Below are 27,868 nucleotides of genomic sequence, written 5' to 3'. Positions count from 1 at the left end.
CCGAATCGACGCCGCCCGGAGCTGGTCCGCAGGCCGCGCGCAGGGCTGCGGGGCTCGCACCGGCGAGAGGGGCCGCGCTGAGGGGGCCCGGCGCTGCCCCTGCCCCTCGAGGCCGGGCCCGGAAGAGGCTAGTTTGACGCGCAGAGCGCAGGGGGAGTGTCCACGGCGGCCCAGGCCCGGTCCCGAGGTTAAAGGTCCCAAAGCCTGAAGTGCTAGCGGAGCGGGGGTCGCGAGTGGAGTCCTTCTCCCCGCCTGTACCGGGAGGGTCGTTTGCCGAAAGCGGGCAGCAAGGAGAAGCGTGGCTCCAAGGCCGCGGCCGAAGAAAGAAGACACACGAGTTTCTGACCGAGCGGCTGTGTGGCGGGAGAGAGGCCGGCGTCCAAGAGGCCAGTTCGGGCCCGAGCGTGCAGAGCATCGGCGGAGGTAGGGTGGAAGCGCAGGGCGGCGGGTCGTAGGGGGAAGACCGGGGTCCAGTTCGGGGCCGCCGAACCTTCCCGAAAGCGGTCTCGGGCCGCGCCGCCTCGGTTGCTGCGTCCCCCGGAGTCCACCTGGTGATGTTGCGGACCCCGGGGTCTCACGCCGGGCGCCTCCCCTCCCCCGTCCTCCCCGCGACGTCGTGTCCGCACGCGGCCCCCTCGCAAAGGCAGCTCTGAGCGGCGGCCGGGCCGGGTCCACACCTGGCGGGCCTCGGGGCGGGACCTGTCCCGCCGAACTCTCGGTCTTTCCTGTGGGGCTCTTTGTTTGAGAAAGCGGGTAGGGAATGGCCTTAGGGGACAATTCCTTAAAAGAGCGGGAGACACGGTAAAAGCAAAGACGGTACTTTCTAGAGATTAAGCGAGGGGGCTAGCTTTTGTCAGAGGATCTTTTTTAAAGAATGTTGGATCCGCGGTTCCTTGGTGGTCTAGTGGCTAGGATTCGGCGCTTTCACCGTCGCGGCCCGGGTTCGATTCCCGGTCAGGGAATGGGTTGTTCGTGAGCACTGAGCTCTGTATATTCTGCTGTGGTTTGGTTTGTTTTTTCCTTTCCCAAGACTGGAGGGAAAATAGAGTTAACTATTTATTGAAGATACATTCCAGATAGTAGAACTGCTAGTTGAAATGGAGTGTGAATTTCAAACTCTCCTATACACTACCCACCAACCTATAAGCACCAATTAATTGCCCCAACCTGTATGAGACGTCATTCCCCCCCCCACATTTAAAACTAACACTATAAATTATCAGTCTTTTAAATATAATCTCAAACTTTATTTACCACCAGTCAACCTCTTCATAGTTAATTTTCCCATAGACTTTGAGTCCACAAGGGACAAATAAACTGCAAGAACTGCCTAGTATCTCCGCGATCTTGAACTGAAGACTCCATGTTCTGCTCTGGTGTTCACTTTTTCTTCCACGTAAGATTAGTTGCAGTAAAAATGTAAGCCTGGCCTTTTTGCTTCCAGTGGTCTCCCCGATTCTAAATTTTGTGGATATGGAGCTGTTGCTTGAATAGTTTCATGGGCATACTTCACCTTTAGGAACTTCGGGAACGTGGTGCACAGGAGGGTCCCTAAATCCATCTTTGGAAGTGTTGGCAGAAATAAATGAGCACAAGAAATGAAGGTAACAGTTTCTGAAGACCTAACAGTGGTTGGAAGCAGAGCAGATTTTGAAAAACCAGAGAGAAGTTGTTTCAATAATTTAATTTTCATTTTGACGGCCATTTTATTTTCTTTGAAGGAAGGTAAGAGTTAGGGGCACCAGGGTGGCTCAGTTGGTTAAGCATCCCACTCTTGATTTCTGCTTGGGTCATGATCTCAGGGTGGTGGGATCCAGCCCTGCCTAGGGCTACATGCTGGGCCTGGATCCTGACTAAGATTCTCTCTCTCCCTCCTCCTCTGCCTTTCCTATTGCTCACCCCCAACTCCCTGCTCGAGCTGTCTCTCTAAAAAAAATTAAAAAGATGAAGAAGGAAGACAAGAGTTATTTTATTTTTTTAGTTTATTTTTTTAATTTAAATTCAATTAGCCAACATATTAGTTTAGATGTAGAGTTCAATAATTCATCTGTTGCTCATCACACCACCTGCCCTCTTTAATGCCCATCACCCAATTACCCCATCCCCCCACCCACTTCCCCTCCAGCAACCCTCAGTTTGTTTCCTATAGTTAAGAGTCTCTCATGGTTTGTCTCCCTCTCTGATAACTTCCCACTCAGTTTTCCATCCGTTCCCCTATGATCCTCTGCACTATTTCTTATATTCCACATATGAGCGAAATCATATAATTGTTTTTCTCTGATTGACTTATTTCACTCAATATAATACCCTCCAGTTCCATCCATGTCGATGTAAATGGTAAGTATTCATCCTTTCTATTTATTTTTTTAGTAATTTTGACACCCCGTGTGGGGCTCAAACTGAGGACCCTGAGGTCAAGAGTCACTTACTTTTCTGGCTGAGCCAACCAGGGGCCCCCACTTTATCTGTTTTGATGAGAACATTAGTGGAGGGAATTTGCTTTAATGGATAAGTAATTTTTCTATATTTTTATTTCTCTAAAGGAAATTTAGTGATAATAAAAGTTAATATAATAAATTATAATAAAAATAAGATTTAATAATAAAATTTCACATCTTACCTTATTCACATTGCTATAGTTGGCTTATGCTGTCATGTGTTGCACACTATGTAACACTACCTGATGAGATATGTTCAACTATGCAGTAATACATACCATAATGCAGCTATTTATAATTCAGAAAATGAAGTATAATGGGAAGGTGTAACGTCTTAGTGTAGCCCTGAGATTAACTGAATTTATGCCATGTTCTCACATACTTTAGAGGACTACGCTGTAATAGTAAAATGGCCTACGTTGGCCAGTTGTTGCCCATTTCCTGGCCCAGTATGATACACAGGAGTGACCATGGAGGGGGCGGAATGGCTTTTTGAAGGACTTATCAAATATATCTCTCTTATTGTTACTTGGAATGCGATCAGAAAAGCAAAGGGAAATATTCATGTAGAAAAGGGGAAATTATCTGCTTTCTCTCTTTCCCCACTCTTAATACCAAGTGGAGGAGCAAACACTCTTTTCATTCTTCACATACCAGGACAGATATTGAGCTTCCTTTTCTACTGGTTGAGGACACACTATAATAAAACATCATACAAAAGGGTGTGGTTACTGCTGCCCTTTTTCTACCTGAGCATCAAAACTGTCAGCTGGTTGGTGACAAGGGGCGCTTCCAACCCTGCATCTATCTGCCTTTTTCTTTCTGTCACTCTCCCCTCAGAGGACTTGTACCATCGGATTCATTTGGGGAAGTTTGGTTAAGGTTATTTTGTGCTTAGACAGAAGGAAAATCCTCTAAGACCTTGAATTGACCAGTTTACTTAGATTCCCTCTACTGTGACACAAGCCCTACAAATAGCAAATTGTGATTATATACATGTTGCCACTTTTCTTTGTGTGCATATCTCCTTCAGGAACCCTTGCACCCACCAGGGAACCGAGGTTATTGGCAGAATGAGATTTGGGAATTCTTTGGTCTTCTGGCCAAACACGGCCAGTTAGTGCTCTAATTTCATCATTTTTGAAATTATACTCACCATATTTTAAATACTGTTTATTTTGGAGAGTTCAGTTGGAGGCAATGGAGATTATTACTTTAATGTTATTTCGGTACTTTTCAAATTTTAACCAGAGTGTAGATTTCTCATCAAAAAGTATGGAGGCCAGAGGACAGTGGAAGAACAATTTTTACTGTAAAACAAAAAGGTCAAACTTTGGCAGGACTTACAAGTTTAGCATGCAGTGGTGGCTTCTGTATCAGAAATAAAGAGTTCTTTGTGAGAAAAAACAGGTTTTTTGTTTGTTTGGTTTTTTTCCTTTTGGCTGCCAGAAGGATTGAGCATTGCCAGAAGGATTTATCTACATAGTCCCAAGAAACTTCACTTGGCAAGCAAGCTACTGAAAATTGGTGAGGTTTATCAGTCACTCCTGCTGGCAGAGATCTGTTAGCACTGCAGTCAGAGCTGTTTAGATTAAAATTTTTGACTTGCCAATCAATAGGACATTATTTATACCGTCAAACTTTGGACATCAGAGGGTTTAGGCACTCATGCTAAATTTTGAGCCATCCACTGGTGGTAAATGTCAGGCGAGTTTGTCCCATTCGCACTTTACACAGGACAGTGCCCTGAACAGAAGAATCTCCTCTAACACTTTAAGAGCATTCGTAGTATAAACATGTAACTCATTGATTTCAATTGTACATTTTCACAACTATACATTAATTTGGCACAGAGGCCTTTCTCTTTAACTTCTTTTTCTCTTTACCACAAGTTTTACCCACACTTTGTCAGTTGAATTTACACTCTCTCTCAGGAACATAGACCAAGGAGTTGAACACTTGCACTTGACAGGTTACACAGCAGCCAGGAGACCATTTTATCTCCTTGACAAAGAGCTCAGGAAGAGCAAGGAGGTGTGACTAGTCTGTGAGGCCCCTTGGAGCAGTGGGGAGTCTTCTTATTACCTGAAGTCAGGATAAGGGGAAGAGATGGATGGAGTGGGGGCCATGGAGAGAGCAGTTCCACACAGTAAGCACAGCCATGTACTTGTTTTTGGTTTTAAGAGGTCATCCACTCAGTCTCAACGAACTTTTAGCAACAGCGAAAGCACCATTTAGGTGGCTGCTTTCAATCCTTCCTTGTCACTGCTGAACCTCCAATTGTCCATGAACATATGGACAGTCAAAAGGCCCTTACTCCCCTGGCTCATAACCACCACTTAGGGGAAATCATCCTGGGAAGCCTTCTCATATCCCCTAACCTGGCCCATGTACTCCCTTCTGTCTTTTCTCTGAGAAAGCACTGTGACCTTCCGGGCCCCACACTGAATACCACATTTGTCAAGCAGTATAGCAGTCCCTAGGCAGTGGTATATTGGCAGCTGCTAGGTGTGCTTGTCACACTTCTGTAGAATTGACTAGTAAGGAGACAAAACCTCCAATGAGCTGAGGTAGTTCTTACTTAGACACACAGCATAAGCAAGTGTAGCATGTTGTCAGCTCCCCACATCCATAATCCCACAGCATGACACCACACTGGAGGGATCAGATGACAAGAAACCCAAGTGGTGGCTTGATCTGTCATGAAGGAGCCAATTCCATATTGCTGCCAAGTCGTTTTATAGCTTGTAGTTATATCCTAGGGGGTAGAGGCAAGGTGGAAATTTCCAGGTCTCACCAGAACCAGGGAGACAGGTGAGAAACTGCCTACTTGTAGCCTGCCCCAGGACAGGCAGTCTACCACAGGAGATTAATCCATACAGTATCCATCCAATAGCACCTCGCAAGACTGTCTATCTTTCCATGTTCCAAGGGGGTATTCAGCCAAGAATTGGGTCAAACACAGTTGAACCTTGCCTCTGTGGCCCATGTAGAGAAGTACAAGGTCACCCAGAGTGCATAGCAGAGCCATTCTCCTATACCTTGAACATTGAAAAGGAGGTTGGCTGGATATAATATCTGTGATTTGCACTTTCTTTACATAAGTTTCTTGAAAATGCTGCTTCACTGTTGCCTTGCTTTCTATGCTGGTGCTCATCTAATTCTGTTGCGTTTGTAACTTATTTCATAGTTTTACCTGGAGAACCTCAAGATGTTTTCTTTACCTTTAAAGTCTAATAGGTTTACTACGGTATCGTTTTGAAGTTGATCATCCAGGGTCTATCTCAGGTACCTGAGGAGCCCTTTCAGTGTGCCTCATCACCTAGGTAACGTATCATTTTCCTTTTTATAATAAGATCAAGGCCCCTAGATTGTTCTCTCTAAAGCCTGACTTCTGTTTAGAGAAAAATCTTAAAAAACGAGAAATTATATATCACATTACAATGTTTATTCAACAAATACAGAGATTCCCTAACAAGTTAAAATAGTAAAACCACCCTGATGATTGCAACACAGTCTTGCCAGGTAAGGACTTAAAAAAAATCACCATCAGTTTACAATAAAATGTAGGAAGACATAATGCCAGAATAAGAAAGCCCTTGAGCATGAATAAATTATTAAACTAGAAATGTTGCTGACTTGAAAATAGGTTTTAAAAACTTAAATTTTAAGCTATTCTTAGATGAAAATGAATCACCCGGAGGGTCTAACGCAGTCACGCCCCTACTACCCTCAAATCGGAATCCTTTCCAAGGAGCGCCCAAGAGCTAGAAAACAAACCCGGGCCAACAGTTCCCAGAGTCCTTACTTCCCTTTCCCTTTTTACAAATACACTCTTGGGGCTAACGCCTGTTGAGGCGCATCGCGCGGCACCCGCGAGAGGTGCCTGTTGAGGCGGAACCGCGAGGCGCCGGCGGGAGGAGCGCAGGCCGCGGCGGCGGACCACGCGGACCGACTCGGTTGCTGGAGTGCGGTGCGGCGGCGCGAGCGAGGGGTCTCTGGCCCCAGCTCCCCTCGCGTCCACGCGGGTCCCTCTCCACCAGCCTCCGCCTTCCTTGGGCCGCCGACGCCGCCCCGGCCACCGGGGTGTCTGCCGGGCTCCGTGGTGAGACGTGGCCCCGCGGCCGACCCAAGGTCCAGCACGGGCCTCCGTGACCTGGTGGCTCTTTGGGTCCCGTGGGTCCTCCAGGGGAAAGGCTGAAAGTAACTGGGGTCTTAGGTCCAAATAGTCTAAACCGCAAAGCCCGCGGAGACACTCCCCCTTTCAAAGACAATGGTTGTTGAATGCAAGCACTGCAGCAGTAGCAACCAAAAGTCCTAAACCATGCTATTTGCCTATGCAGTTACTTTTGTGGGATAAAAATATGAAAACCCCAGAAAAATGAAAGCAAAAAATCAGATGCATTGGCCGGGAATCGAACCCGGGTCTCCCGCGTGGGAGGCGAGAATTCTACCATTGAACCACCAATGCCTATTTCTCTGGTCTCCTCTAGGTGGGGTCTAGACGAAGTATCCAGAAAGGTTTGACAATACTTCAGGCTTTTTAGAGTGCTGGCTAATACCTAATAAAGGCACCCAAACCAAAGGTTTTTTTTTTTTTTTTTTTTTTTTAATTTTTTTATTGTTATGTTAATCCCCATACATTACATCATTAGTTTCCAAACCAAAGGTTTTTATAGGAAACTTACACTAGGCAAAACTATAAATATCAAAATACCTGATTTGTCTGATCAAACTCTTAACTCTTAAAAGGGCTCTTTCCAACTGCATAACAGACTCCAATAGAAAAACATAAATTCATCTAGGTTCCTTGTTTCTGTTCCTAAATCTTCAATTGTCAATCTCAAACTGTTGTCTTAGTGGTTCTGGGAAGGTAACCTAACTTGTAGGTTAGGTGAGTAAAATTCTAATCCAGGGAAGAAATAAGAATTGGAACCAGAATTAGTATCAGACGGAAAAGAGGGGAAAGAACAGAATCAAGTTCGATATAATGAAGAAATAAATTCTGGTCCATGGAGTTAGTTCTTTGTAACTTTAAAAATTTTTCTATTTTATTTTTTTGGTAAAAGAGTAATGATCAATCTTGTAATCATTATAATGTGTCTGTTTTTTTAAGGTGTATAAAACATTTGAATGGATATATGATATGAAAAGATTAAGTTTGGAATCAGTGTTTGGGAGAATCCAATTTCCCAAATTAATAGGCTTTGATTTACTAGCTGTATGATGAGTAGACTATTTTAAAGAAATACTTTAACGTTGAAATATTAACATAGAGGTCTTTTGTTGAAGTTCAAATAATGGAGGAATTTCTTTCTTCAATTTTCCCTGGGGAAATTAAACTGAAGAAGGGAACCTGGAGAGCTCACCCACATGTTGGGACTAGGAGTCATTATGACTTTTTGAAGGACAAGAGCCACAGAGATGGAATGATGCCTCTCTTGAAAGCAAGCTAAGTGGAGGCTGAGTCAAACTTGAGCTCAATAAGGAAAACCACCATCATCTCCACCTTGAAGAGCTTTGGCTCGATCTGCCCTCTGCGCAACACCCAAGACACGCACCAGCTCTGGCCACCACGCTTTCAATTACACCTACATCAACCAGATGTACATTTATTCCCATATCTCTTTTGAAACTACAAACCTGCACTTCCAACTCACAATTCCAAATTCACAAGTCCATGCCTCACCCACGTCTCAGAGTCACACGTGCTAAAACTTGACGTACCAGTGAGTTCCCTGTCCGCCTCACACACCACCGCCCACCGTACCGCAACACTCTCAGATCAGACCCGGGCACAGCCTCTCCCAAAAAGTGGTAGTGCACTGTCTTGGTTTCAGTTGATCACTAAAACAATACCCAAATCTGTTCCTAGCCCTGCCTAGTACATTTACCCTCACCACCGAGCATCCTGTTGCCCAAACCAGATCTTGCTATTCTTTTTGGATAAATTTTCTCATCCTCCCAACACAGAAACTTGTTTCCAGTATAATTAATAAATAGTGGTTAAATTTACTGGACTTTCTACAGACTCACTGCCACTTCATTACTAAACTCTTCCGTCTATCACCTCTTACCTCCATTAATATAAGTAGATAAATAATATATAAATAAATAACATAAGTAGATAAAAAGCTGGTTCTCTTACAGCCAGTCTAGTCTACTTCAATCCATTTGCCACATTGCATTCTGACTGATCATTCCATGGTGTAAAGCTGGACATACCTATAGCCTAAATCCACATCAACCACCACAGCAGCTAACCAACAGCAATCCTCTCTTCCTTGGTCATTGGAGGCCTGGAGACCATAGGAAGTGTTGGAAAGAACTGCAGTGGATAACGCCTGGAGCTAGTGCGTTGGGGACTTGTGCTGGCTTTGAAACACATGTACATATTGGAGAAGCACAAGTCTCTGACAGGTATTGGTAATAAGGAAGCAAGAACAAAATGAGTCACTGTGTTGGTAAACCTGACTTTCTAACTTTTCGATTTCACCAAGTCAGTTTCTTGACAACTGGGATAAAGGCCACCAAAAGGCCCCTGTAGGAAGTTCCCTGGAGAAAACATTCTGAAATTTGGTCTTATAGGAATTCTTTGTAGTCAAGCTTCAGAGGTGTCCTAGGAGCACAGAGGTCTCCACACAGGGACAATTTTGGATTCTTCAGCTGAGAATTTGTACCCTTTAGAAGGAGCAGGTCCCACCTGAGGTTCTCTTCCATCCCAGATCAGGCTCCAGAGTGGGTTGCTTAGTGTAGCTGGGATCTGTGCGGTCATTGAGCCCATGTATGGACAGGTAGCTCTGTTCCTGTGAAGCCCAGTAGATGAAGTCTTAGGGCCTGCTGTGGGTTGTGAGAGAAGCAACCTCTTGAAGTATTTGGATATGTTACAAGCTGAAGGACACCTTCACCTAAGAATACTGGTGCTTCAATAGCAAGCATCTCACCTCCCTGACTGTCCCAGGTTTGGTTGCAGGCCCATACATGTAACTGTTTTTCTTCTTTTTTCTCCACCACAGTAACTTCATTTACTACCTCTTCTTGAGTCTTTATTATAAGGGCAAGTCTGGTCTATGCAAAGATCCAACAGGCAGGGGCAACACTGCAGTCAGTTGAGGAGAGGGAGAGAAAGAATAAAATGGGCAGTATTTGGAAAAGAAAAATGATTAAAGAGTGTGTCTACACAGTGACTTGCAGCCTTGGGACTGGGACAGGGCTGTGATCATGGAAGGATTAGTGCTTGGAATGAGGTGTACAACTGTTCCTCTGGGGTGCAGACTAAGTTCTGATATGTTGCTGGGGACATGTAACATTTGGAACTAATATTCTTGCCACACTCATGTGCATAACTTCTGATATCATGACATCACCTACTGGCAGATAAGTGTCCTAGAATATGAAGAATAACTTCACTGTGTGTTTCTCTCTTTGGGAATTATTTTTGGAAAAAGATTTCCCTTCCTTGTCGTGTCTATATTCTTCTGATTTTCTGTTGTCATGATACATGTAAATATATCCCTAGAAGGAGATTTGAGGAACATAAAGAATGTCTCATCCTCTCCTTTAGGTGGCAATTCCATTAACTTTTCTTGAAGCTCCTATATATTACATTGGACCAGAAAGTTGAGAAATTTGGCCAATAGAGAAATTTCTCTCTATAGGTCACTGTACAGGTCATTATATCACGGATGGTCAAAATAATACATGATGTTAACTTCAGGAACCTAGTATCTGAGAAGTCCGTTGTTCCTTTTGAATGCTAATTATTTACCTTTTCTATCAGAAAAGACCTATCAGACAGGTACAGGTACTTTACAAATAGAGGAGCATTCAGACTTTCTGACTTAGGTGGGCATAGGAAATGCAGAATAAAAACTGTTCAGAAAGAGAGAGAAACTGAAGTGTGGGAGAAGTGCTAGGAAGTTCTAAAGCCAACAAAAGCCGATCAACTTTAACTGCCGACCACTCAATTAACAGCTGAACTCCCTAACTGACTGACTGATCACATGGCCACTCTTCACAAATGAGACTACATCGAGTGATAATGTGGATAATGTGATAACTGCCAAAGCAGAAGCATGTCCACCTTATCTCTACTCTGTCCCAAATGCCAACTCCAGAAGACTGAAAGTGCAGGAGAGTATACAACCTCTGCTTCTTTGCTACACACTTAGGAAACACAGTAATTTAGGGGATACCCAAATGAGTAGGACAGAGAAATGGCCATCACCAGTTTTGGTGTTCTGAAGAGACAAAATTAAGGGGGTGAGGGTTGGGGGACAATGTTGGAAGTTCAGTGGGGGTGGTGGAAGACTGTTCTAGACCAAGTACTTCCCACTGTTGGCCCTGTGATAAGGAAAGCAGTTGGCATGAGAAGAGCCACATTGATGAGCATTTGATACACTGTGGGAGACAGAGACAAAAATGCAGCAGAAAGCTGGGTAAGGCAAGCAAGGGATTTGGCACCACCACCTATCCATCCCCATGCCAGGGGCAGAGTCATCCTGGGTTCTCTCTTGCAGTCTCCCTTGACACCAGGCAGTTAATAACCTAGGATTCATCTAGGGAAGAAGTTCTGACTTCCATGCAGGCTGTGGCCAGGGAATCATCCTAAATTATAATATGACAGTAATCACACACAAATTGAAAAATAAGGTATTTTAAGGATTTATTAGTTTATTATAGTTGGAGGGTAAAGAAAAAAATATCAAAGCTCTTTGTCTAACAAAATGGCTCTTGGAGATTAATTTATATATCATTACCCATGATAACCAACTAGCATAAAAGACAATTAAAAATGGAAGTTTATATTCCAGTAGAGACATATACTGAAGTCATGCTTTTTGCCTTAAAGTCTATTAATGTAGCTATCTTTTGGTTAATGTTTTCAGTAATGCTCCTTTTCTCTTTTTTTGTTTTCAACCTTTCTATCACTTTATGGTTTGGTATGTCCCTTGAATACAGCATATAGTTAATTTTAAAATCCAGTCTAGCAATATTTATTTTTTACAGAATAATTAGGTCTACTTAACTTTAATATAATTGTTGATATAATTAATTTTAAATTTACTATCTGTATTTTTTCTATTTGTCCTCCTTGAGTTGTGTTTTTACTTCTTTCTCTTTTCGGATTAGTTATCTTTTAAACTATTATAACTTTTTTTTATTGCTTTATGTACTTTACTTCCATTTTTCCTTCTATGTTTTTCATTGTATTTCACTTTGCTTCTATTCTTTCAGTGATTAATTAAAAATTAGTCTTAATCTTTAATTATTTTTCTTTTTCAGTTAATTTTAACCCTTGATTTATCTAGCATAGTAATACTTATTACATTTACCCTCATCCTGGACACTATAGAGACCTTGGAATACTTTTATTCCATTTTGTGTCATCTACATATATGCAGTTATTATTTGTTATAGTTCTGAGTATTAAGCCCCAGAAGATAATTTATACATTTTTATATGATCAATGTTAGATTTATCCATGTATTTATGGCTACCTTTCTCTTTATATCTTTCCGTGACCGTCTTTCCATATGGAATCATTTTTCTTCTGCCTGAGAAACATCATTTAGAAATTTCTTTTGTGTTAGTCTGCTTGGGAAGAACTGTTTCAGCTTTTTTTTCTCTGAAAGTGCCTTTATTTTACTTTAATTATTGAAGACTTTTTATTAAGTATGTAAGTCTAGGAGGCAGTTACTTTCAGAACATTGAAAATATTTGCATTTGATTTTTGTTTTTCAGAAGTTAGTCAATGGTCTGACTGCTGCTGATTGGAATGTAATCTCTCTTTTTTCTCTGGGTATTTTTTTTTTTTTTTTTTACAATTTTTGTCTTTGTTTTTTATTTTCTGCAGTTTTACTGATTTCTCTAGCAATGATGTCCCTTTATTTACCTTGTATGGGATTGGTTGGCCTTCTGGAATCTGTTGATTTATATCTTTCATATTGCCTGGAAAACTCTCAAATATTACTTCTCCAAATATTGCCTTTGCCTTGTTTTCTCTCTCTCTTCTACTTCCAAGACTCTAACCAAAATATAAGATACACCTTCTGATCCCATTTGCTATTTTTTGTGTGTGTTTAATATTACATTTTTTCTCCTTGTCCTACATTTTGAATTTTTTTCTTCTTCCCCATATTCTGCTTTACTGTTTTCTTTTCAGCTGTGACTTCTCTCCTGTTAAACTCTTTCATTGAGTTCTTAATTTTAGCTATTTTTATTTCATTTCAAAATTTATTTTTTCCCCCACCAAGGGAAGAAAATGTTTCCAGGAAGAGGAAAGGATCAACTGTAAAATGTTGCTAGATTAGACTAAACGAGGGTAAGAACTGACCATTGGGTTTAGCAAAAAGATTTTGGCAGCCTTGACAAGAGCAGTTTCAGGAGGTTGATGAGAATAAAGGTGTGATTGTAGTGGATTCTAGATGAGGGATTAAATATGCAAATGGAACAATGGCCAGACCATATATAAAAATAGAATTCTGAGCCACAATCTGCAGGAACCAATGCTGGAGACCAATCCATTATTTACACTAACCAGCCCAGATTATAGTTGTAAAGAGAAATGTCTCCTTTTGTCCCTTTCGACTACAAGACGCCTATGCTTACCCTTTGAAAAGTTGGAAAGATTTTGAAAAGATTGTGATCAAGGTGTGAAAAGATTATACATTTACTCCCCCTACCGAATGCTAAGCTGCTAGGAAATGTAAATGCCTTATCTTTAGACTCAGCACACTTCTACTGCAAAGAATTAATTTTCCCCAGAGGGCATCTGGCTTTGATTTCCTTTCCACATGATAAAGCTGCTAATTGCCTCAGAAAAGATTTCTGAGTTACAGTACAAAGGTAAGCATACTTGGGGTCAATTAATAATTCTGTTTCGGCTAAATCTTATCATTATTATATCACTGCTACACAAGACTTGGAGCTAGTTTGTGCCTCAGTGCACCATTTATTACCTTTCTGACCATGAGCAAGCTGCTTGACCTCTTTTAGCTTTATTTCTCATGCACAAGATTGAGATAGATAATAGTGAGATATTCTCACCCAAGTAAAATGTTGGAGTGTTCCAGCCTTGTTTAGATGGATGTCTACTTTGTTACCCTGCCTTTCCAGTAAGTTTTGTTTTTACTTTTTGCTGAGAATCAGCCTAGAAGCTATTGGAGGAAGAGAAACTAAATTGTGGTGGCAAAAAACAAGTTAGACTGTGATAAGGGTCAACCTCACCTAAATAGGATAAAACCCTAAGAAACAAAGTTATTGTATGGAAATTTTCGAGGATTAAGACCACTGTATGTGCTGCTTCTGATTTCTAAAAGTACAAGATTTTCATTCAAATAACTCTCCTATTGTAAACTCTTACAAGAGTCCATCAATTCACACCTACCCACCCCTAGTAGTTCTGTGAGCTGAGAGCTTTTCAGAGTTCAAAAATACTGGTCTGACTCCCACAGACTTTGATCACAAAGTGAAGTTTACTTATTATCTGGACTCTGCTGGAGAAACTATAGGCAGGAGCATTAGCTGAATCATTAGAGTAGAAGCTTCTAGCTGAAGTAGTATTGCATTATAAAATGCTCTTCAAACTGCCAGTTTCACCTGTAGTGAAGTTCCTTACCACTACTCTAGTCTGCCTCCCTCATAGGTTACTACAAAGACAATATCACTATTATTTTCATCAGAATATTGAGGGTCAGAATTGTGTCACCAATAGTAAGGTTCTTAGAAATTCTGGATTATGTTGTCATAAAGGGGGGTCATTTCTTTTGCATGGGATGTTGAAAGGATTGATAGTATGCAGATAGCATCTTAGATTTGCTATAAGTTGAAATAGCTTTAAGGAAAAAGTGATAAAATAGAGCTTCTATAGAAAACATTCTATATATTAGAATTCCATGACAATGAGCTTTTGGTAAAGCCACTGATTTGGTCACTGAAAATCTTAGGGAAGAATCTCAAGAGCGCGCAGGAAAATTAGACAAAAGGCTTCATGAATATATTCATAATGACAAAAAAAAAGTGGGTTTAGAGAAAGAGGAAATGGACATGGTCATCCCAGACTAAGACAACCTATAAAAGACAAATTATAATACCAACCAGAAATTAACCATAAAGACTAGATGATATAAAAAGTCATAGATGAAAATTAATTTTTTTTTTAAAGATTTTATTTATTTGACAGAGACCGTGAGAGCAGGAACACAAGCAGGGGGAGTGGGAGAGGGAGAAGCAGGCCCCCCGCGGAGCAGGGAGCCCGATGCGGGGCTCGATCCCAGCACCCCGGGCTCATGACCCGAGCCGAAGGCAGATGCTTAATGACTGAGCCACCCAGGCGCCCCGAAAATTAATTTTTTAAGTTGATCAAATCACTTTGAGGATACATGAAGCAGAGAAAGATTTGGTAGATCAAGTAGTAAGAATAACTAAGAATAAAAAACTCATTGAATTTCTAATGGAAACTTGAAATTGAACCAATGAGGAACTTTTTATAATGAATGGCTGTTGAAGAAAAACATCAGGTAAAGTATCGAATCTCTTGAAAAACACTTTCAGCATTAGCAAATATATAAAGGTAGTATATTACAGCAATTCAAGAGATACACAACAGCATATAAAACATATTAAGCAAAATTGTGCTGTAGACAATTATATGCAATTACTTAAAACATTGTTGATAGGTTTCAATATTTCCTAAAATATATGGTTGTTAAAGAAGGAATTGAGTAGAGAATAAAGTATTACTGACTGCTTTTTACTTGTAAAGAATGTAAAAATAAAATAAATTTTTGTGGGTGCCTGGGTGGCTCAGTTGGTTAAGGATCTGCCTTCAGCTCAGGTCATGATCCTGGAGTCCCAGGATTGAGTCCTGCATTGGGCTCCCTGCTCAGCAGGGAGTCTGCTTCTCCCTCTGACCCTCCCCCCTCTCATGTGCTCTCTCTCAAATAAATAAATAAAATCTTTAGAAAAAAATAAAATAAATTTTTGGTCAATTCTGTATGAGATTTAAATGATCTTACCTTAAAAAATATATCAAATAATTGTTCACAAATTATTTTCTGTAGTAAAGAAGAGAAAAATTTTAGTTAAAATAGGCAAATAAGACTTTGCGTCTCCCTTTGAGAAAAGCGTATTTGTGATTTTTAAAGTATGAAGCCTATGAATATGATGGTCTTATAAAATACCATCAGTATATGGAAATATAAATGTCATATATAGATGTAAATTCTCCTGTGGTTCTTCTGAGCATCATGATTTTCATTGATCATTAAATACTGGAAATTAGTCTATCTGCCTTAGTTACAGTGTTTGCTCCATTATCCTAGTTGTTTTTACATTTGGAAAGTACAGTTGCTTATTAGAAAAAAAGTATTTCATCCTTCCAGATCATGGATCTCTTTCACTCCTCTTCCACAACAATACTCATTTCCTCACGTTTTCCTGATCATTCTCTCATTTTTCAAAGAAGCAGCTATTTTACTACAAAGGAATTGTGAAGGATGGGGTGGGTACTGTTATACTCTCTTGGTGAGAATGTGAAGGAAATCAAACTGCCTGTTTTAAACCTGGCTTCTACTTCTTATAACCTTGGGCAAGTTACTAAATTCCTCTTTGTCTAGTTTCCTCATTTACAAAACAGAGACAACAAGAGTGTCTACTCATAGTTTATTATGAGGGTTAAATGAAAAAAGACATATCAAGCATGTTTGCCTGGCATATAATAAGCACCCTACAAATATATGCGATGATGATGATGATAACAGACAATCTGACAACATTTATCTAAAGAAAAAAAACGTACATTTCCTTGGACTGAGTAATGTTGGTTCTAGGAATGTATCCTAGGGAGATAGTAAGTTGAGTGCTTAAAGATAGGTACAAGACTATTCATTGCAGTGCTGGTTGTAACAGTAAAACATTAGAAGTATCCTGCATGTCCATGAAGAGACATCTCTTCTTAGGGATATTTCCACTCATATATATGTCATTTTTCTTCTCTACAACATTTACATTAAACAGTTAATTTCCTTAGATATAGCCAAGATAAACACTCCAAATTCTTGATGTCTTTCAGGGAGGTGACTTTAAAAACAAACAAACAAACCAAAATGGGACATTGATCCTGTATGCATTCCCAGAGGAATAGAGACCTCATTGTAGTAGGGGAACTCTTATAAATGAGCTATTCCTCACATGTCATGTAGAGGTTGATATAGAATAATCTGGATTCAAATGATAAAATTTTAGAGGCATTGGCCAAGCTTTGAACCAATTTTAGAAATGAGGATTTGCCATATTTTAGCCCCAAGAAACAGAATTAGTAAAGGGAGAATACAGTTAGAATAGAATATCAATAAAAACTTTAGTCTTTCCCTTGAATTCTGAGAGTTTTATAAGCCCCAAACCCAGAGTTTCAAACTAGGGAAGACATGCTAAGTAGTTTGAGAAGGGGGAGAGAATGCTGCAAGAATTAAGGATGTATTTCTCAAAAAAGGAGAATGATGGTAGTGGTTAGAAGAGGCAGTTTCCTTCCTCTTATCTAATTTCAGCTCCAGAGCCTCCAGCAGAAACTCTTCAAATCTTGCATGTTACAGACTTCACTACTCCCATCAGCTTGGAGATAACATGTGGCTCTTGACAGCTCTGCTCCTTTGGGGTAAGTTGGGCTTAGAGGGGATAGCTAGAAGGGTACTGCCTCTGGCTATGGGGACTCAAGACTTTTTGTCTTCCTTTGGTATCCTAGGCTAGAACTCATGAATATGGGGACAACCGTATCTGTGCTTCCGTGGTTTATTCATGCTCATTATATCAAAAGCATAGGAAGAGAGACTTAGTGGTTAATATTTAGCCTGGAAGCATCATATCAAAATAAAGCCTTATCAATAACCATCTATAGGCTGTTCGTACCACTAGTGCCTGATTTGGAAAGGGGGTAGAGAGAGACTCAAGAGACTAAGCTGGCCCCTCAGAGTCTATATTAGTTTTGACTCCTCGATTCCCTTCCTTGTCATCTCCCACTGACCATCTTATGCCTCTATTCTTTGGTCTCTTACAGTTCCAGCTGGTGCGCAAACGGGTGAGTAATCTTTAACTCAGTTTCTCTTCCTCTGCCACATTCCTTCTTCTAATGGGTGAGTTTTGTTATCCTGAAGAAGAGAGTATAGGGAGAGGATAGAAACAAGAAAGATTTATAAATTATGTAAAGTCCCCTATATTCAGAGTATGATTTTGATAAAATCCTGGTTTTTAAGGATTCTCTTTAAGGTTTCCTGAAAAAGCCCTGACCTCAGGACTACATGCCTACGTGTATATAATAGCAGGAAAAGGCCAGAATTGCAAAACCATAGACGTAGCTCTGCTGGGTTTTCTAACATTTCTTGAAACAGTCCCCTTTAGAAGAAAGCCGAGTACTTTTTTTCTCCTCAGAGAGAACCAAGCAAGTACTGAAGGTTTCAAAGTGAGGAGTTTGAGTCTTGGTTTCCAATGCAGATGCTAATTAAGGCCTGAGTTTAACCCTCCACGACAGTATTGCACAGGGGGTAAGAGAACCAGCTCCAATCAACTTGCCTTGGTTTAAAACCCTGCTTCTTTGTTTACCAAGAGTGAAAACTAAATTAGTCATTTGTTTCTTAGGAACCCCAAATCTCCAACATCCAGATGTAGATTTAATAACATGAACAGAGCTCTCTGCATGGGGTCTGGATACTCTCAGTAGCTAGTTTTTATAGGTTCCCACTTGCTTATTTTTCAATCTCATTTAACATATATTTTTACCTTGTGCTATCCACAAAACCTTACCAATTGCTCAGACCTTCCTTTTATTCCACTTGTCTTTTTTTTTTTAAATCCCCAAAACAGACCCCGCAAAGGCAGTGATCACCTTGCAGCCTCCATGGGTCAGTGTATTCCAAGAGGAAAATGTAACCTTACGGTGTGAGGGACTCCATTTACCTGGGGACACCTCTACACAGTGGTTTCTCAATGGCACAGCCATTCAGACCTTGACCCCCAGACACAGAATTGCTGCTGCCAGTGTCAATGACAATGGTGAATACAGATGCCAGACAGGTCTCTCAGTGCCAAGTGACCCAGTACAGCTGGAAGTCCACAGAGGTAAGTATGGCATGGAGCAGGAGAGTTGGAAATCACAAGGTCTTCCTTTGTGTTTTCTCCTTTCTGCATGCCAGATATGTGTGTTTTCGTTTATTGGAGTATGAGTCTCAGCTCTATGTGCCTACTAGGTGAAATTAAGTCAAGATACTCAGAATATCACATTAGGGTCCTTAAACTGTGCCCCAACAGCACCCCAACTGGGACAGCTGTGAGCAGGGTATCTAGTGTAAAACTCAGACCCTAAGATTTTATTATTTAAAATGATCTAATCTGGGGGCACCTGGATGGCTCAGTTGGTTAAGTGCCTGCCTTCGGCTCAGGTCATGATCTCAGGATCCTGGAATTGAGCCCCGCATCGGGCTCCCTGCTCAGTGGGGAGCCTGCTTCTCCCTCTGCCTCTCACTCTGCCTGCTCATGCTCTCTCTCACTCACCCTCTCTCAAATAAATAAATAAAATCTTTTAAAAAAACAAAAACGATCTAATTTTATTGAAAAAAGTTATGCCTGCACATAGTAAATAAGAATTCAGAGAAATGTACAATGATGAACAATGAAGTCTCTCTTCCACCCCAAACCCCTAGCCCCATGGTCACCTCTGTAGAAATAAAGCTGTTAATATATATATGAACTTTAAAAAAAAAGGTGGTTGGTAGAATACTCTATATACTGTTCTACACCTTGCTTTTATCACTGAAAATACCTTGGAGGTCTGTTTAAATCAATAGACATCTACCATGAACTTTCAAATGTCTGCCATATGGCTGTGCTGTAACTGATTTAATCATTCTCCCTATTAGTAAACTTGTAGTGTATTTCCAGTTGTTTTTTTTTTTTTTAAAGATTTTTTATTTTTTATTAGAGAGAGAGAGTACAAGCAGGGGGAGCAGCAGGCAGAGGGAAAAGTAGGCTCCCCGCTGAGCAGGGAGCCCGATACAGGACTCGATCCCAGGACCCCGGGATCATGACCTGAGCTGAAGGCAGACGCTTAACCGTCTGAGCCACCCAGGCGCCCCAGTTTTTTTTTGTTTTTATAAGCAATGCTGCAATAGACATCTCTATATGTATAGTCTGGGGCACATTTCATAATATATCTGTAAGATAATATTCTGGACATGAGATTACTGTGAGACTAAGCATTTTAAACTGATGAATAGAAGGGGGAAAAACCCACTATCCACTTAAATCTGTAAAAGGTTTCTATTTGTCAAGAAATGGAAACTGCAATGCTTTTTAGGGTAAAATGTTTCATTATTCAATACAAATCATTCAAATGTGTTATTTAGTTACTCAAAAGCAGTAAGTTAAAACTTCATTGTAATTGATCATGTAAAAGTTAATCCATGCTGGATTAGATTTGTATGGACTAGGTTGCTTTTGGAGGAAATGTGTTTTAGCCAAGGAAATATTGAGAAATGCTAGGGAGATGCTAGGTGTTCTTTATTAGTCTCTTAGATTTCTGGGAATCAGATCCTAGGCGACAGATGGGAGGGGAGCTGTCAGAATTGGGTTTTTTGTTTGTTTGTTTTTTTGAGAGGGAGAGAGAGTGCGCAGGCACAAGCACAAGAGGGGAAAGGGGCAGAGGGAGAAAGAGAAGGAGCCTCCCCCCTGAGCAGGGAGCCAGACCCCGGAGCAACCCCAGGACCCCAGGATCCTGACTGACTGAGCCAAAGGCAGAGGCTTAACTGACTGCCCCCCAGACAGAACTGTTTTAACGAGAGACTTTGTGTAGTTCAAGCAGAAGCAGAGTGTTTCATGGTTCAAGTGACAAAAAATGAAGCAGGGCTGGGAAGAGGCCATTTTCTTTGCCTCTGCACAGACTCTAGAAGCCTCAGCATTGATGATGTATTGACAATAATATATTTTACATTTTTAAAAAAGATTTATTTATTTGAGAGAGAATGAGAGGGAGAGGTAGAGAGAGAGGGAGAGAAAATCTCAAACACTCCACGCTGAGTGCGGAGCCTGTCGTGGGGCTCCATCCTCAGGACAGTGAGATCACAACCTGAGCCAAAATCGAGTCAGATGCTTAACCAACTGAGCCACCCAGGGACCCCCCCTATTTTGAGCCTCTTATAAATAGTACCGCTGTGAACATTTTTTTTGAAAGATTTTATTTTTTTTAAGTAATCTCTACACCCAACATGGGGCTCGAACTCACACCCCAGGATCAAGAGTCGCACACTCTACCGGCTGAGCCAGCCAGGTGTCCTCACTGTGAACATTTTTATACATGTTTTTTGGTGCACATATGTACAGATATGTGTTGGAATATGCCTAGGAGTGGAATTGCTGGGTCACAAATATGCATATATTCGTTCAGCTTTAGTTTTTCAAAGTGGTTATACCACATTACACCCACACCAGTGGAGTGTGAGAGTTCTGGTTCCTTTTCATCCTCATCAATACTCGGTGGTTTCTTCTTCTTTTTTTTAACCACTCGGTTTCTGTATTTTTCAGTTTAGCCATTCTGATGCATGTGCAATAGTTATCACATAGCTTTAATTTGCATTTTCCTGAAGACGACATTAAGCATTTTTCACATTTATTGCCTATTTGGATATCCTCTTTTGTAAAGTACCTGTCTAGGTTTTTTGCCAGCTTTTCTTTTTAATTTTTTTTATTGTTATGTTAATCCCCATACATTACATCATTAGTTTTAGATATAGTGTTCCATGATTCATTGTTTGTGCATAACACCCAGTGCTCCATGCAGAACGTGCCCTCCTCAATACCCATCACCAGGCTAACCCATCCTCCCACCCCCCTCCCCTCTAGAACCCTCAGTTTGTTTTTCAGAGTCCATTATCTCTCATGGTTCTTCTCCCCCTCCGATTTCCCCCCCTTCATTCTTCCCCTCTTGCTACATTCTTCTTCTTTTTTTCTTTCGTAACATATATTGCATTATTTGTTTCAGAGGTACAGATCTGAGATTCAACAGTCTTGCACAATTCACAGCGCTTACCAGAGCACATACCCTCCCCAGTGTCCATCACCCAGTCACCCCATCCCTCCCACCCCACCCCCCACTCCAGCAACCCTCAGTTTGTTTCCTGAGATTAAGAATTCCTCATATCAGTGAGGTCATATGATACATGTCTTTCTCTGTTTGACTTATTTCGCTCAGCATAATACCCTCCAGTTCCATCCACGTCGTTGCAAATGGCAAGATCTCATTCCTTTTGATGCCAGCTTTTCTTGATTGTTGTCTTTCCTTATCGACTTGTAGGAGCTCTATATTTTGGACATGAGTCCTTTTTCAAGTGTTGCAAATATCTTCCACTCTGTGGCTTGTCTTTTCGTTATCTATGCTGTTTTCTTTTTTCAGTGAAAGAAGTGCTTACATTTACTGTAGTATAATACATCAGTCTCTATGCCCTTATTTAAAAATGTTTTGCCACAGGGGTGCCTGGGTGACTCAGTTGGTTAAGTGTCTGCCTTCAACTCAGGTCATGCTCCCCAGTTCCTGGGATTGGGTCCTGGGATTGAGCCCCAAGTCAGGCTTTCTGCTCCCTGGGGATCCTGTTTCTCCCTCTCCCTCTCCCTGCCACTCCCCCTGCGTGTGCTTGCTCACATGCTGTCAAATAAATAAATAAAATCTTAAAAAAAAGTTTTGCCATTGTTAACCAGCAGTGGAGGATTCAACTGCAGTTACACTAGCTCTCAGTCGCTTCAGTTAAATCTGTGTGTGCTGAGACCACAAAAATACAGCTGGTTTGAGGACCTAAGTCCTAATCATATGGCTTAGAATGAGCGTCCCCATCCTGCTCCAAGGTGATGAAGACGGAGAGAATGGCTTTTGAGTAGGAAATTAGTAATGTTTGCTAAAAGCTGCATCCTACAATTTTTGATATATAATACTCCCACTATCATTTAAGGCTAAATATTTTTAATTTTCATTAGTATGTATGTATTTTTTTTTTCCTCATGAATTATTTAGAAGTGTTTTAGGAAGGTGGCTTTTTGTTACTGATTTCTAATTTTATGGCATTTTGGTCAGAATTTATGTTAAATATGGTATCAGTTTTTTAGTATTTGTTGAAAATTGCTGGTGGCCTAGTATGTACTCGGTATTTGCAACTGTTGCATGTATGTTTGGGAAGATGTGAATTTTCTCTAAGATAATCCTACACCTACAGTGCTACAAAAGCACTACTGTCCCTTCTCTTTTGTCCTTTAAGAACCTCATCCTCATTTAGCCAAACCCACTGCCCAAGGGAAAGAAAAAGGAAGCATTTTTAGTTATGTGTAGAGGTGTACATCTAAAGGGAGGGCCCCTTGGACTTGGAGCTCATTTTTACCAGCTAGATCACTGATCTGCACATGTGTGTATATCCTATCAATTTAGAAGCACATACCATCTGGAGATGTTTGCTATTCTGTGAGTTTGTCTTAGTATGTGGGATCTCATTAACAACTTAGGAGTTGGAGTGTATTTGTTTTTTATTGCTGTGTAACAATTACCACAAACACAGCAGCTTAAAACAACACACATTTATTATCTTTCCATGGGTCTCAGCACAGCTTAGCTGGGTGCTCCACAGGGGCCTAAATCAGGTATGACTGGGCTGTGTTCCTTCCTTCAGTTCTTCCAAGCTCACGTGGTCATTGGCAGAATTCAGAATTCAGTTCCTTATGTTGTAGGCCTGAGGTCCCTGCCTTTTTGCTGGCTGTCAGCTAGAAGCCAATCTCGGCTCCTGGAGGCAGGCCCCTGCCATACGGCCCTCTCCCAACATAGTGGCTCACTTCTTCAAGGCCAGTGGGAGACTCTCTCAGTCCAGTCAGCTAAGACAGAGTCATATAATGTAACATCATCATGACAGAGACACCCCATAACCTTTGTCATATCCTGTTGATATGTTGCAAGTCTCAGGTTCTACCCACACTCAAGGGGATTACACAAGGGTGTGACTCATTGGGGTCATCTTAGAATACTGCCTACCACTAATACGGTAAACTGTTTTTATGCCAACCAACTTCTGAAATCTGGAAAGGGAAGATAAGAAGGGGCTGTGTGCATGGCTGCTGGTAAAGACTACTTTTCTTCCCAGCAAAGCTAATTGAGGGATGGGCAACAGGCCTCAAATTCAGCAGAGCTCTGGGGCCCCTGGGTGGCTCAGTCGGTTAAGCGGCTGCCTTCGGCTCAGGTCATGATCCCAGGGTCCTGGGATCGAGCCCTGCATCGGGCTCCCTGCTCGGCGGGAAGCCTGCTTCTCCCTCTCCCACTCCCCCTACTTGTGTTCCCTCTCTCCTGTCTCTCTCTCTCTCTCTGTCAGATAAATAAATAAAATCTTTAAAAAAAAAAAAAAATTCAGCAGAGCTCTGAGGTCAGAATGTTGTAAAGAGAAAAAGATAAGAACACCTCCCCCACCCCCCCAGGGCCCAGTTCCAGCCTCCTCGTACCTCTGCTACTACATATATACATTTTGGGTCTATATTTTCCAGATTGGTTACTGCTCCAGGTCTCTAGCAGAGTCATCACGGAAGGGGAACCTCTGACCTTGAGGTGTCATGGATGGAAGAATAAGCTGGTGTACAAGGTGCTTTTCTACCAAAATGGCAAGGTCTTTAAGTTTTCTCCTCAGAATTCTGAAGTCACTATTCTGAAAACCAACCTGAGTCACAATGGCATCTATCACTGCTCAGGCAAGGGAAAGCAACGCTTTGAATCAGCAGGAGTATCTATCACTATAAAAGGTATGTATCTGAATAGTCATAGAGCTGTAGTTTTAAGGACCATCACAAATCATCACTTAAGTTTGCAAGTGAAGACTTAAGTTCCGGAGAGGTAGCTGTCTCACTGAAGGCCATGCAGTGACCAGTGGCTGGGCCTCAGTCTGTTGCTTTTTCCAGTAAACCACAATGCCTCATCAGTAACCCCAGGAGCTAACATGAAGGCCAGGGCATAGTGAGGATCTATTTCATCAATTTTATTTTAGTTGCAAAGAATAGAGATTCACTCAAGGGAGGTAGGAGAGTTATTAGAAAATGACTCAATGGAATCTCATAAAAAGCTCTATAGAAACAGAAGCCATGAAGACTTAGGACTCAGTTATACTTTCTGTCTGTCTCTTGAGGCAATGTGACCTCTCTGGTTGTACTTCTCTCTGAACATCTGCTAACTACAGCAGCTTCCTCTGCTCTAGCTTGCATGTGGGCCTGGATTGTGGTTCTTTCATCTTAGGACTCATAACTACTAGCAACTTTTTTCTATCTGAAAAAGAATTCATTCCTATGGGGAAGAGAGGATTGTCCCAGATTATCTTTTGAGGCAGTAAAACAAGTAACGAGTCACTGACCCGGCTAGCGTGTGGGTCAGTATCCATTCCTGGTGGACCATTACCTAAAGGCATGGCCACATAATCAATAACATGGCTATTCAGGGAAGCATGGACTGTGTGGAGGTATTCTCCACAGTAGGAAATGAGGAAGCTGGCAATTATAAGAGTATCTGTGAGGAAACCCCAAGATTGCCTCTCTGCTGGAAGTGGGAAAAATTATCTTACGGATGCATTCTCTAGGAGCAGGTTTCTCAAAGAGGAAGGGGGTATACCTTCTGTAAAAAGAATCTTGACACTGAAGCAGGCAGCCCTGTCCCCATCAACTTTTTCTTTAGAGCTATTTCCAGCCCCAGTGCTAAAAGCATCTTTGTCATCACCCATCCTGGAGGGGCATCTGGTCAACCTGAGCTGTGAAACAAAGTTGCTCCTACAGAGACCTGGTTTGCAGCTTTACTTCTCCTTCTACATGGGCAGCAAGACCCTGCTGAGGAGGAACACATCCTCTGAATACCAGATACTAACTGCTAAGAGAGAAGATTCAGGGTTATACTGGTGCGAGGCAACCACGGAAGATGGCAATGTCATCAAGCACAGCCCTGAGTTGGAGCTTCAAGTGCTTGGTGAGAATGAGGGGAACTGACAGGAGAGGGCACAAGGAGAAGATGCTCCCTTTTCTCCTTTGGGGCTGAGGTTTGTTTACGGGGATTTCATGGCCCAGCCAAGGAAAACCCATGAACAGGCTTTTCACTCTTGATTCGTAACTTCACTATTCTCATGAACTTCATTAAATTTCCTTTCCTTTCTCCCTTTATTTCCTTCCTTTCTTCATTTCCTATTTTCTCTCCTCTTTCTTTTCCCCTCGCTCCTCCTCCCTACTCCCCACATCTAATCAACAATATATTGAGTTCCTCCCAACTATTGTCATGGGTGTGGGGATATGAAGACATTGGGGTGCAGTTCTTACTTCAAGGAGCTCATATGGTAGATTGGTGAGGTCAGGATTTTGTGGATTGCACGTAAATACTTACCCAAGTGTTGATCTGGCTGAGGTACTCCAAAACAAAGACTCTTTGGGAAAAAAGTTTATCTTCAACCCAAATTCATTTCAAGCATTAAATGACATAGAAATAGCCTTTATGCCTGAAACTAGGAAGTCCATCCACTGAGAGGGCCCTTGGCAGTTAAACTCTTACCAGGAGCCTGCCCCTGGTCCGTACACCACATGCCCCCTGAAATTACCAGTGTCTCCAGTGGGGACAGGCACACCACATGTCAGCCAGCCTTCCCTCCGAAATATAACTCAGCCAGATCCCTCTGCACTCTAACTGGCATTTATTCTTGTCATTTTTCTTTTTCAGGCCTCCAGACACAAACTCTTGTTTGGGTTCACGTCCTTTTCTATCTGGCAGTGGGAATGCTATTTTTGGTGGACACCATTTTCTGTACGATTATATATAAGGAACTGCGAAGAAAGAAAAAGTGGAATTTAGAAATCTCTTTGGACTCTGGTCATGAGAAAAGAGTAAACTCCTACCTTCAAAAAGAGAGGTATTTAGAAGAGCCATAATGTCATGAACGAGAGCAGCTGCAAGAAAGGACATACCAGAAGCCCCGGAGGGAGGGCTGTGGCAGCCCAGCAGGGGCCCACCACGGATCTAGACAGTCCGTTGCCTTCTTCTCTGTGCAAGCGCTGGGGTGCAAACATCTGAAAGTTTAACTGTGAGTCTCATGACAGATATCTGATTAACTCTGAAATAAAGCAAACAAATGAGCTGACTTCAGTGGAGATAAACTTGAAAACTGGGTCATCAGGGACGATCTGAAGTGAGACCTACTCTAAAGAAATCTTTAAAAACTTGTAAGTCCAGTCTAACCTGATTATCCTACTATGTAGTTTGAGCAATAGTATTATTTCTAGGGACAGGGTGAAAAGGTAAGTGTGTGCATATGTACAAGAGATTAAGATAGAAAAGAGACAGAATGAGGGTGAGGAGAAGGCAGAAAAAGAGAGAATGAATATCAGGGATACAAGAGAAAAGCGTGTAGACCCAAAAGCAGGAAAGGTAACTTAGAGAGAGATGGCTCCTGAGAGACTATGGGTGGAGCACAGACACATCCCTGGGGTCAGCGTGGGTATTTGGTGGCTTCTCTCTTCAGCCCCCGAGCAAGGAATGCATCCACACAGCTTGCAGAGGTCCACGACAGTCCCTCACCAGGACACATGGGGGCATGATTTTTGCCCTTTCATATGAGGCTTTCTCATAACCTCTCTGTGTTCAGAGACACCAGGGGTCCTGCTTGCCTATCCCACTCCCCCACCCCACAGGAAGACAGAATGTAACTGAGGCTTTCCTTAATAAATGAAACCCAGACCTCCGAGCGGGGCACTGCAAGGAACTTCAGCTGGGGAGGGGCAGTGACATCATAAGGCCCCTGCTCTTACCTCCAGAGATTTACTCTCCCCTTCTGATTTTCTGGATTAACTAAAAAGATAATGCTACTCTCGGGGCACCTGGGTGGCTCAGTTGGTTAAGTGTCGACTCAGCTCAGTTCATAATCTCAGGGTCCTGAAATCGAGCCCCGCATCAGGCTTCGCACTGGGCATGGAGCCTGCTTAAGATTCTCTCTTTCCCTCTCCTTCTGCCCCTCACCCCCCCCCCAAAAAAAGATAATGCTACTCTCCCACTTGGGCTCTCATTTGGAGGCAAAATATTTTTCTGCTATCTAGAACACAGCTGAAATAAAACTGAAACATGTGAAAAGACTTTATTAAAGCTTAGAAAAAACCAAAAGGGGTATAAACAAACCTAGTAATGAATTCTAGATTTGGTTTTTTAAAACAGTGTAGCTTATCTGCCAAACAAGGATGCTTCCCAGCCTAACCTCTGTCCTGGTTCCACATGGCAGGGCTCACCTTTAACATCCACCACCTAATGCTCTTAAAGCAACTCAGCACTGTGAGGTAGATGGAAGAGCACCTTAGCCCACTGCTTTCCTAGTCTGTGGACAGTGAGAATGTTCGCTCTTTCAGAATAAAGT

At 41.8% G+C, this 27,868-nt stretch overlaps 1 protein-coding gene and 2 non-coding genes across 3 annotated transcripts; 2 read left to right on the top strand and 1 right to left on the bottom strand.

Annotated features, from left to right (window-relative positions):
* The first annotated feature begins 212 nt into the window (after positions 1-212).
* On the top strand, positions 213-26,605 carry FCGR1A (Fc gamma receptor Ia). Its single transcript, XM_036098387.2, has 7 exons — positions 213-423; positions 16,988-17,094; positions 17,494-17,514; positions 18,297-18,551; positions 23,994-24,245; positions 25,165-25,449; positions 26,188-26,605. The coding sequence occupies exons 2-7, from the start codon at positions 17,064-17,066 to the stop codon at positions 26,394-26,396; spliced, it is 1,053 nt and encodes a 350-aa protein (XP_035954280.1). The 5' UTR covers positions 213-423; positions 16,988-17,063; the 3' UTR covers positions 26,397-26,605.
* On the top strand, positions 891-962 carry TRNAE-UUC (transfer RNA glutamic acid (anticodon UUC)). Its single transcript has one exon. It is a non-coding gene; the product is annotated as a tRNA-Glu (tRNA).
* Positions 6,839-6,909, bottom strand: TRNAG-CCC (transfer RNA glycine (anticodon CCC)). Its single transcript has one exon. It is a non-coding gene; the product is annotated as a tRNA-Gly (tRNA).
* Positions 26,606-27,868: the final 1,263 nt, after the last annotated feature.

Source organism: Halichoerus grypus, chromosome 5, assembly GCF_964656455.1.
Source record: "Halichoerus grypus chromosome 5, mHalGry1.hap1.1, whole genome shotgun sequence".
Taxonomy (NCBI): domain Eukaryota; kingdom Metazoa; phylum Chordata; class Mammalia; order Carnivora; family Phocidae; genus Halichoerus; species Halichoerus grypus.
The sequence above is the reverse complement of the archived record's forward strand: the minus strand, read 5'-3'. Positions and strand labels throughout refer to the sequence as shown.

What these genes read in the sequence shown, in the direction of transcription:
- FCGR1A (XM_036098387.2), top strand. Translation starts at nt 17,064, where the DNA reads ATGTGGCTCTTGACAGCTCTGCTCCTTTGGG. An exon ending in TCCAGCTGGTGCGCAAACGG is followed by an intron (nt 17,515 to 18,296) that starts GTGAGTAATCTT and finishes TCCCCAAAACAG; the next exon opens with ACCCCGCAAAGGCAGTGATC. An exon ending in GTTGGAGCTTCAAGTGCTTG is followed by an intron (nt 25,450 to 26,187) that starts GTGAGAATGAGG and finishes TTTCTTTTTCAG; the next exon opens with GCCTCCAGACACAAACTCTT.